This window comes from Rhea americana, unplaced genomic scaffold (genome assembly GCF_003343005.1).
Source record: "Rhea americana isolate MKP2758 unplaced genomic scaffold, rheAme1 scaffold_9, whole genome shotgun sequence".
Taxonomy (NCBI): Eukaryota; Metazoa; Chordata; class Aves; order Rheiformes; family Rheidae; genus Rhea; species Rhea americana.
Window position 1 is genome coordinate 8919062 of NW_028187088.1, and position 12196 is coordinate 8931257.

General features: G+C 36.7%; 1 protein-coding gene across 1 annotated transcript in view; it reads right to left on the reverse strand.

Annotated features, from left to right (window-relative positions):
* The window catches only part of PKP2 (plakophilin 2), a 44989-nt gene that overhangs the window by 32211 nt on the left and 582 nt on the right, over positions 1 to 12196 (reverse strand). The window contains exons 2-3 of the mRNA XM_085323963.1: positions 4745 to 4857; positions 2416 to 3110 (exon numbers count right to left, since the gene is read on the reverse strand). Of these exons, the coding sequence (XP_085180089.1) occupies positions 2416 to 3110; positions 4745 to 4857 (808 nt within the window). The remainder of the gene's footprint in view (positions 1 to 2415; positions 3111 to 4744; positions 4858 to 12196) is intronic.

Genomic DNA, 12196 nt, shown 5'->3' on the forward strand with positions numbered 1-12196 from the left:
AGAAGAATGATGGACTTAACTGAGGTATGTCTGGTTTGACAGCAGGGTATCCAAAGGCAAAATGTAATCTGTTACGTTACAGGGTTAATTCCATGTTGAACTGTGCAGTAGTTAGACATGGATGAACCAGAATGCACTACAACTAAAATAGGATTTAAACATCAAGTCCTTCCAGTGACAAGAATTACAAGGGGACTTACCAAACATGTATTTTTAGATATCATATACCTGGATATCATACATATGTTATTATCTAAGCATATGGAACAAATACTGACTTCTTTCTGCTAAAATGGCTATAGTTTCTCTCTTACTATTTAAGAATTCAGTGATAAAAATCCTTTCAGAGAATTATATCTCATATACTACTCTTCACCAACCTCTCATTAATATAAGCTATTTTATACATTCATACATATATATGTATGTGTGTGTATATAAAATCATATATTTTCAGTTTATATTTTTAAACCTTGGGCAAGATAAACAGCCCTTCATTGTCCCCTCAAAACAGTTATGAATCCAAACTACAAACTAGGATATTTGAAAATACTGAGACAAATGAAACCTGTAAACATTTGTTTCTAATTGTTTTCCTCTATAGTTTCCTGCAAAAGCTGAACTGAAAAACTGGCACTTAAGGAGCTCCGCTGTTCAAAATGTTTCCATTGGGTCACAAATCTTTCACCAGGTCTTCAGATGGTCTCAAGCAAGTCACATACTCAATGACAGAAGACAGATGTTTGTTTACACAGTGCAGGTATGAAAAGCACTTTGGCTGACATCTCTGCAATGAGACAACTAAATTTTAGTGTCTGCACCTGCAGAACATGAACCCAACTGCTCCTACACAAAATTAAAGTAGTTAGCTGTGGCTTAAATGTACTCTAGAATGTACTTCAGGTTAAGTAAATGTTGAGTCAATGTGTTACATGCTTGTTTGTAAGTTGTGTTCTTGATAAACCAAGTCCTCCTAGGTACTTATTTTCAAAATCAGTACTGCCAATCTTTACCTGTTCAGATCCCAGCTGTATTTTCTGAACTTTCTTGCTGTAAAGACTGAATATGTAGGGCCATATCATTAATATCAGATCTCTGAACTCCTGGATCACCAAGCAGTAAAAATTTTGATCCAGATTAGGTTTGGGCACAAGATTATATCTTTGTAAGACTAATCACAACAAACAAACAATATATAGTTTAAGATAAACAATATCTGGTCTGTACACAGCGATATCAGCTGACGCCTAACCTGATATAGTAGCAAACTTAAAAAGCGAAGAAAGGCTGCCTTTGGAAAAATGAACTTAACAGCTATATAACTGTGGAAAAAAGGAACATTTCTTACTAATGTTGTTAGTAATAACACCACAATGAACATGCATAACTAACCTTGGGATCCTCTTAGGATTATCAAACAACAATGGAAACTGCAGCAAACAGTGTAAGTAACAATCTTCTGTTTATCCAGTGTTTTGTTCTTCCCACTGAAACTTAGAGCTCTCAAAACATTCAGATTTTTCTTAAATAAAAGAAATATTCACTTCTTAGGGGAATTTCACCATTGATGGATAAGTTTGCTTTTTGGAATATGCTTTTTGGAAGTGTTACAAATTCCAAAATTTTCTCTGAAAAAAAAATTCTGGAAAAAAGTCATTTAAAAAAAATCTGAATTCTTCTAACATTTTAAATAATTTTTCTGAAGTGTAGAGGCAGCTCTGGGAATTCCTGTGATAGAGCTAAGAGAGCCTCAGCTTAAGATAGTGTCCTTAAAGTGTGTAGATTCTTGTGGCAGTGAGAAGCTTTGGGGTCCTGAAATTTAGAGCAATCTGTGTTAATTGTAGGGATGGTGCTACAGGCTGGCAGAGCTATTAGAAATTTCCGCCTGTGTTTTAACTGATGTTTGTCAAAACCAAAACGTTCCCTTGAAATGATGAAGGACTGTTGACTGGAAATTATCAATCTGCCAAATCTGCCAAAAGCTGTTTCACTGGCAGATTTCTGGAATATTCTAATGAGAATCAGAGTTGAAATCATCTGGTTTCTTATGAACACAAATTCTGTCAATACATTAGCGTGTATTGTGATTTAGCTTGTAAATTACTCAGGATCTATTACATATCCCTTTATAAATTTGATTAAGTCTTGGCAACAAAGGGTCCCAAACTCAAACAGGAGCTGTGCACCCTGCCATATGTACATATACATACATTTTTTCCCTCTTTGCTGCACTGAAAGTGGATTTTTAAAAGCAAATCTACTTTCTGTGCTCTCTGCACTGACATTTTATACACTGTGCTAGATAGTCAACCAATAGCTACCAGTCCATCTTCCGTTTTTTAACAAATAGATTCTTTTCAACTGTGACCCTCCCCAGGTAACTGTAAAGCAGAGCAGATTCTGCACCGTGCTTACCCCAGCTGAGGTCCATTGATGGTGACTTGTTCACTCTGCAGGTGACTATTTCTCCCTGCTGCTGCCACAGCAGCTGTCAATGGCATCCTCCTTCCATCTGTTTCTGCAGTAACACTGGTTATTGAAGCTGGGTGAGAAGAATCCCTCCTGGTCTGTGTGCTTCTGAAAGTGGTTTGGTGCCAGCTGGACCTCAAAGATTGCCTGTTCTGAGACCCAATATAGGAAGCAACTTGTGATCTGACTTGTCCTGTTGCACTGCCTGAGGCCAGGTAGTTCTCCTTCTCCAAAAGATTGGTCATACTGCGACTGTTTCCTACTTGCTGATACAGAGGTACAGAGGGACTGGGGAGGACACCATCAAAGACTGTGTCATTAACAGCTCCCATGTGAGACTGCCTTTTAAAAGAGCGTCCCCTGTTCACCGAATCATGAAGAGTGTAACCAATAATCTCAGATCGAGCGTATCTTGGTGGGACAGTCATGTTGGATCTCCTGCTATCTACATGCCTCATAGAGAATCCGGCTTGAATGCCTCTGTCATAGTGAAAATCATTGGACACATACGCCAATCTCTCAGGGCCTCGTTGGGGAGAAATCTCTAATCTCTTCAGAGGTTGCCTTTGAGATTTCTCTTCCACTGACTTGTAAGTAGTTCTAGTCCCCCAGCCATTTGTATAAGAAGTTGGAGAAGCCACCTGTTCAAAGGTGTATAAAAATACAGAAGTCACAGCAAGATCACAGCATTTAAAATTAACAGCAAAGAAACCAAACAAAAAAGTAAAGATAAAAATTATGAGGTCTGTTTCCAGAACAGGAAAATCAAATGTGAACATAACCAAAATTGTATATGAAAAGGAATTCTGCTATACTTCTTTGTATCTGCCTAATCAAGGTAGAAACAAATATAGTGTAAACATTAGCAGATGATCTAGGCTTCTACCACTAACTTGAAATATGTGTATAAGTCAATCATGCTTCGATAAGACCAAGCCTGTATGGCCAGACTGAAAACCTTACTTTCACTGTGGAAGAGCTACTGACAGGGATAATRTACTCAAAAAGGAGTACAGGTTACCAAATCTAGTAAGTATAGGTTCAGACCATTGGATAGATTTATTATACAGGAGCTATCCAAGGATATCTTATGTTACTGCCAGTTATCCATTGTTGCTTTCTTCTATAAAAAAAAAAAAGATTAACATCAAGTATTTTGGACTGGATGACAGGTGAGAACAGGGAGGACAGAATGAAATGTATTTAAGTAAGTGGCTCTACCATTAGAGATACAGAGCCAGAGGTGCTTAATTAACTGGTCAGCAGCTAGGCTATTTTCTTTAATGAGAATAAGCACARAATCATTCCTGCCTCTGTGCTAGAGAGAATTGGACCTTCCATACACAGCTACTGAACTGATGGACTCTATTTAAATAGACCCATTCCCATGTTCAGTTGCTTCTAGCTTACTGTTGTTGATCATGCAGCAGCATTGCTACTGAGCTATGTGTTGATTTTCAAGGCACATGGTTGTCCCTGCAACTGGGTTTATACCAATTATGACCAGAGTCAGGAACCTTGCAGAAAATCAATAATTTACCTTAGCAGTTAGGGCACGAACCCAAGAAAAGTGTCACCATAAGAAGTGCAGTTGTAATTTGAAACAGTTTAGAAACACTATTACATTACAAGGACTCTAGCTCTGCAATTCTTGTAACACTTAAACAAGTTGCAATGGGATTATTTAAAATGATAAGGAGCACTCCACCTGTCACAGTGAAGCAAATGCAATCTGTTTTCCTATGGTTTTGGATGCTCAATTCTCTACCTTCTTTCATCATATTACTAGCTCCAACCCATGTGCCTAACATGCTGTCATTCCTCACCCAACAGGATCCCTGAGCTCCCTCAAGCAACTGCTGACTTTCTGGCTGTGTAAGTGGCAGTACAGCCTGTGGCCACTTAGAGCTACATATGTGCTGGCTGACCCACAGCCTGTTGTGATGGATAAAGAACTGACATGTAACAGCCTCTGCCTTAGTGGGGTGTTAATATGGTTTTTCATTTTTTACCCCTATGTCAAGTTTCACAAAATTGATAGATGTGCAAAAAGCCTGTATGTCAAACTCAGCTGAATTTAGCTCCTGGGGTCAGAAGTCATCAGAAAGGGGGAGAAAGGTTAACAGACAGGTATCTCACTAGTCAAAACCTCCTCTAAACAGTAAACAAGCAAGCAAACAATCTAGCCTTGTAACACTGTTTAACAAAATGAGTAAACTATAAACTAGACATGTGATATTACATTTATTTCTATTCATTGTCTTCTTTTCCTCACCTGGTTTGATTGATAATATGAGAAACCATATTGAGCTCTCGGTACAAAATCATTTTCAGTAATCCCCATGTTATAAACATGTTCTGGAACACTGGAAGCACGATGTAAACTGCCTGCAATAAAGATAAGATTAGTAAGATTTTAATAAAACGTTATATTACACTATAAAGGATGATTTGAAGTACTAGGGAAGTGACTCAGTCCACGATGCTATACTAGCTGAAAAGCAGAGAGGGAAAGGATGGAAAGATGTTTGTATTCTGTGTATCATGYTCAGAATATGGCTAAGCAAAGCCTTCTGAAGACATCAGGCCTTTTTCAGTTTCTTGTTTATTTTACATAAGACAAGATATTTTTAACTCTTAGAAGTCTTACGATCTATAAAAATAAATTAAGAAACATGGATTTATACCTCTGATACTGTATACCCTGAAGATGCATTTTTTACAATGCACCATTGCAAATAAACAGCAAACACTGAATATAAACCATTTTCTTCATAGTTGCCTACTTTTGCTGTTGCTTTTTTTTTTTTTTTTTTTTTTTTCCCTTAGGGTCTACCTTAATAATAATATATATTGGAGCAAGCAACGCTTTGTTAATCTTCTCGGTGCTTCACCTGATAGGTTCATGACCAGACTCTACAGTTTACGGATATATATGACATATGAAGTTGAAAGGTTGGGAGGAGTTTAATGATACTTTAAATCTGTATCCGAAAGGTTCACTAATCCCACAAACAGTGTATAACATCCACAGTACATCTGCTCTGTCTTTTTCCATGACACAACTTTGAAAATAAAACATTRTATTTTCTTTTTTTGTTAAAACTTCATTCTCCTTTTAATTAAAAAAAATAATTATCAGGCTGGGTTTTTTTTTTCACTGATTCCATGCACCTTTAAGGGAAAGTGCTTCTATAAATACCAAATAATTTTAAAGCTTTGTAACAAATACTGATGAAATGATTTTTTTATGAGATTGTCCTGTTATGAGAATCTGCTTATAGGAATACAAAACCTACTAATATGATTAAAGAGGTGAAACAGAAATCAAAACTTGAAGGCAAGACATACTGGCCCCATTTGTGACAGATTTGGGGTATGTGATGCAGACGTTTAGGTAACAGCGGTTAACAAAGAAGTCAGACACAGTGACTAGCCATGAATTTTCCAAATAGCGGGCACTGCCTAAACTACTACAGAAAATAGAGAACCAAATCATTAACTTGGTCAAAACTGTAAGTTTCCACTTCTAAAAAYGGTGCCAATGGTGCCAAAACAAGCAGGTAAATGCCTAGAGGGATTTCTGAAAGCATCTTGTGTATATATGCCAAGTAGCTGAGGCTTTCAGCTTATGTAGTTAGGCTCCTGACTTTATTAGCTGCATACAGGTTTCCTTAGGGATTTAAATAATCTTGTATCTTTGATCTTTAYTTAATGTAGTTGGTAAAACATTTGACTATAATCAAATTAAAAAAGATAATTATTTTTCTCTAGCATGTGTCCACCTAGATAAGATCAAATCTGTACAAAGTAAAAACCAATGTTTAATAATTTGAGGTCCAATTCAATCATACTTTCCAGTTATTTTGCTTATTTAATCATACTTTTGTTACTCTCTTGTTCTGGCCATGCAACACAGACTTAAACATGCATTAGGTGATTTGTTAAGACACATTCATTTCAACTCTGTCTCAGGCAAATGGAATAGTACAGCTTGGTCAAATTARTGATTGATTTGGATTGTAAGAATTTCTATATGACATTAAAAGTTTGTGTCTTTCAAGAAAGCCCAAGTGTTACCTAAATAGATGACAAAGTAGTAGTAGGAGAGAGACTTGGTTTACACTGCAAACACTTCCTACTTAGCTCTACCAATGTACATTGATAACAAAAATCTGCACATACGCATAACCTGTATAATTCTCATATCAATGTACATTTTCAAGTGGCCAATAAGACTCCATTGTAGCCTAYTGCCTATGCCTGCTTTTTAAAAATTTACTTTATTCTCTGTTACCCATGAAAATACTGTCACATAAACAGTCTTTAACTATACAAAAATACACACACATATTAACAATGTGTATGTTTCTTTATAGTTAGTATTTTTGTCAAGTTGACTTTAATTAGTGAGAAATAATTTTGTTACTTATCTACTTAGAACATAAAGATCCTTTGAGCAAGGCATTTCTCTATGTTTTAGAAAACTTTGAACTCTGTCTTTACTAAACAAATAATAAAATAATGAGGGCGAGAAAGCTGCCCATGAACTAGTTTAGGATAAACTACATATCTAACAGTTACCCTGTTTGAAAAAGCAAAATAGAGTCAATGAGAAATCACAAAACTCAGGTGTCTTTACTAAATAGCAGCTTTAAGCAGTTCTCTTTTTTCAGCCTTCAGTCATTCTGCGAACTATCCATCAGCCAAACAAAACAYTTTTCTCTCTCAGAGGTAAACACATTAGACATTAGCTTGTGGAATTTCACTTTGCATGTACAGTATCCAGTGTTTGCGCTTACTATATCAGTAAAATATTTTGTGAGCATTTTACCTAAGATTTATTAGTTACATAAAATGTAGTTTGTAAGATGGGCTGTTTACTCATGCCAAAAGCCACTGTGCCAAAGGAAAAAGTGATAACAAAAATGCTATGTCTTCATTAGTTATTAGATACATAACAAGCGATTTGATCAAGACTTGCTTCTCTCAGTGAGGCTACTGCCAGCTTTTTTTTTTTTCACCACAGTACAAAACAACTTTCAGTGTTACATACATTAAAAAATCATTAAGCAGTCCTTATACACTCAGTGCACTGACTCAAAAGCAAGCAASCCCTGAAGGATTTTCTTAATGTATTATGTGGTTTAACTGTTACAATTAGTATTTTCTAACTGTGAGACCACTGTGAGTAGTCTAAGTCTCACAGAAACTCTCTCTTCAAAAACTATAAACTTGATTCAGTTACTCACCCATAGGGTCCAAACCTATATGACATGCTATAGAGACAGCCCACTTGATTTCCAGCTGCCATTCAAGAGAATGATGGGTCTCCTAGAAGCTCAGTCATGTCTGTCAAGCCATACAGGTATTCTGGAAACCCTGAGCATCTCAAATAGCAGCTGACACTGATACRCACACAACTGAACTGAACCTTTTATCTCAGTCTCCTCTCTTTCCTGCCAATATGCAATGCAACCAAAGAAGTTCAGGAACACTTGGTTTTTGGATGTGGCAAAAAGGCAGAGGAAAACTAAAATCTCTTCACTGTTCCTCGTACTCATAGTAAAAGCCATATAAAGATCACCTAATCTCACAACAATTATGATAAAATTCTGAGATCTGACAAAATAGTTACACTACAAGGAAGGAGAATGAAGAGATAACTGAGAAAAAAATCCTATCTATTGTCACAGTAGCTCTTCTCAAACCTCCTTTGTTCCCTTGGATGTGATATGTCCAATATCTCTAGAGGCTTTGAAAGTTTCTCCCCAGTGATTACTGGCCATACTAGCCACAGCTGCAGACATATCAATCCCCTGTGTGATGGGCCTTCAAAAATGACAATTACAATACATATGTCTAAGTTCAGGATATATGAAGATGACAATTAGTCTATATTAACAAGTTAGATGTATCAGATCCCTTTTAAATCCTGTATACTGTTTTCTCTCAGTTATGAGTCTTTTTCAGCTGTCTTGTATTTAAATGGTTACCACAAAAAACAAATTTTGGCTTTAAACCCCACACTGCAGACTTCAATGTAATCGTATCTCAAACATAAAAATCTACAAAAGATTGTGGTATTTTCATATATCCCAAGTGCCCACCTGCTGAATATCTATTGTCCACTCTTGTTTGGAAGGGTAATACTATCCTCAGCAGAGGCTCGTTGTGTTCCAACTACCTGGTTTGTCATATTTTAATTCTTTTTCATACACCACTCACACACTGAGACGGTGACATTTTAACAATGGCTTATCAAAAACTTCACTGAATCACTCAGTCTAGAGATGAATGAGCCTCCTTTCTGGTCATTCCCYTTCCTCGTTCTGCCAGTGCAACCAAAAGGACCTTTTTCCAACATTTTGTACTTTGCACTGGTAAGTAACCATTTATACAAGTGCTTATAATGAAAGAAAAAGATCTCGTCTGGCTCAGGAAGCAGAGGTGAGGAATTTAATAACACCAACGAAAAACAGAAGTCGCCAACAAATATTTTTTTTCTACGTTCTTTTTCTACAAAGATACATCAAGAAAACTACTATGAAGCAGTAAGCTTTGTCAAAAATCTCTGAAATGGAAGACTTGGGATAGGAAACTCCTAAGAACCCCTAAAACCACTTTAAGAAAAATACTATTAAGAATTGTAAAAATGAAGCAGTATAAGGAAGAAATAAGGCTCTGATTATAACTGCCTAATGCTGTTGATTTGGAAACCTCATAAGTTTCAATTGTTTTTCAAAAACACAAACTTGTTTCAGTGAAAGTATCTCTACAGAGACAGCAGTTCACCAGGCAGGTTTCATTTTGTAAAATATATTACTAAATTCTGCCCTCATTTTCTGCAGTAAAACTAAGAATGCTGTACAGGAAGGAAGACTTTGTTCCAGGGATTACACTAAAGAAACAGGAATATCACAAAGAAATTTAAAAGTCAATCAAAACTTGGAGAGAAAAAGATTGGGGCAAGTGGAATCAGAAACTTAACATGGTTTCATCAACTCTTAAAGTATGCACGAAATAATCAATGTTATATATGTGAACTGAAAACCACTAGTCATTAATGTATATGATTTTGAATGCCATTTTCTAGAACTATATACCAGTCCATTGCTATCTTTAAGTAACATTCATAAATTTCATATGGCTGCTTTAATGGATCACATTTATTTCTGGGYGCCATAATCTTTAACTTATAAGATATAGCAGCTGCTGAAGTGGAGAAATTGCAGCTCTTGGCAAACTACTGCTTGAAAAAAGGTTTGTCAATATTTTAAAATAATTTGAAGCAGCACAAAATTTTAATCATTTTGCAGCTGGAGGAATCCTCAAAGCACAAATCTGAGGATGACTTGAATATCCATTATAAAAACAAAAAAGGAAGACACCTTCAAAAACCAAAAAAAGGGAGTAAAAGGGCATAAAATGGCAAAATACATGGGTGAAAGAGGCAAAAAGATGCTTTCCTATTTTAAGGTAATGTTTAAGACTAAGTAGCCACCTTTAATTTGATACTTTAAGGAGAAATAATGCTGCCTGATAATGTACTCCTTGTSCTTCAAAACTCCCAGTACTGTCTGTGGAACCTGGGTGTGTGCAGAGTATACTGTAAAAGACTGATTTTTTATACGGAGTGCTGATGTGCTTGCCTAATTTTAGGCATGTATGTGAATACTCCAGTTAGGTATGTGCTAAATACCTTGCTGAATAGGGYCTGAAATACTTCTACTGATAGGACAGTATCGCAGGGACCTGCTCCTTTCAAATCTTTATATAGTTTTCCCTGTGACTTCAAACAATATGGGTTATGACAACTGGTGAATGTATCTAGAAAATCATTGTAATTTAGTGAAGTGCTGCTTTTTGCATGTAAAATAATGCATATTTTTAAAAAGTAGCTTATATACAAGAATTCAAWWTTTTTTTTTAAAGAATGGTCAAATTTTGAGCAAGTCTTCTATGGAAAAGCACATTTGGATTCACGTACCTACATACGTACATTTTTCAGGAAAGCCAACATGTTGAACATATTAGAGACATTTGACACACATTATAGATATCTGAAATACAGATAAATAGATACATAGGTAGCCATATCTATATGTTGTGTACAGATAAATAAATACATTTATTTATATAAGGAATATACATATTGGGCACAAGCATATGTTTTAACGAAGAAAAGTAGAAAGTCCTTTTATGCATRAATAATGCATGTAGACAATGTATGTAAGACATAATTAGCCAGTCTTGTTTCTGAAGCGTAGCAGTATTAGTGTCTCAGAAATGCTAGGTGCCCAAATACTTGACCTTTAGGAAAACAAAGCTAAGACAGCTATCCCCTAATCCCTCAGTTTTGTTTGCTTATGTTCCAGGGAAAGTAAGGGGAGCTAGGAGGACTGGAACTTCTCCTCATAGATTTTCATGCATGGTTTAGAGGTAGCATCTCAGCTTCATGACACCATATCATTTGTTAACTATTGTTCAAAAAGTATTTCCAGAGAGCTCCTCCCTAATATCAGAAAAACTAATGAAGTTATTCTAAAAAATGCTTAGAAACCTTATTCAAATAAGAGCTTCCAGCCTGAGGACTTGATTTCGTACCTGCACACTGCTAAGCCATGTATACTTGTTAGTGATTTAGGCTCCTAATTTTTCTGAGTAGAATATGTCCATGTCTGCGTAGTATTCATTTACAGTCCTGAGGTRCTTTTCAGATGGAAGCCAGTGGAAGTACAAGGAAATATTTTTCTGCCTGACAAGTCAGATGGGTGAAGCATATTTATAAATGGGAAGCCCTTTTATTCATTTTTTTTTTTTGAAAATGAAAGGTGACAGCTTTCATAATGACAGCTGAGCAACAGGTTGTAATAACTTGTGAGATAGTCATATCATCCTATTTAAAAATAAGAACAAAGTTTTCAGAATAATTAAAAGAAAGTTTTCAGTTTTCTTTTGATTTGCTTTAAAAACAATGCATCCTGTTAACACTTAGGAGGAAACCCCCCAGCAGCTTGCCTGACACCTCGGCACCTGCCAAAGTCACCCCGAAGGATGGAGCCTGCTGACTGCAAGAGCTTAAAAGYAACTGACTTCAATTTGTATTGCACACGTCAACGAACAGTTTAGCAGCATTATCTTTTGGTTTCCTATTTCTGCCTTTCCCAGGGTTATTTTGCCAAACCTCCCTTTAGTTCATTTTCTTCTACTTCACGATAAAATAAGGAAAACCATTTCCGACATTTCTTTCCGTTTTATTTAGCAAGCAGGGCCAGTGGGTAGAACTAAGTTATTAAAATAAGCACATTAAAACAGTTACAGGATTGGGAGAATTTACCCTCAACTCTCCTCTCAAGCAACAGTGAAGTCGGAGYGGCTGGGAGGGGGAAACCTCGCTTTATCAGAGAGGAGAAAGAAGGAAGAAGTGTGATACAGCTCTGATTTTTATTACAGATGGTGCAAAGGGAAACGTCTTGTACGAAGCCAGCCCCTTCTCTCCCGTTCCGCGCAAATTAAGGAGGCACCGAGAGTACAGCTCCGCTTTTACTCAAGAAGTCTCAACTCCGCAGACACCTTGCCAGGCAGCGGCTGACCAGCACCACCACCGCCGCCGCCTTCACGCCGCAGCCGGCTCCGTTCCGGGGTCAAACCCACCAATATCAGTAATAAACTGTAGGTAAAAACCCACAGAGGAGTGTGCGTGTGTGTGTGTGTGTGTTGGGGG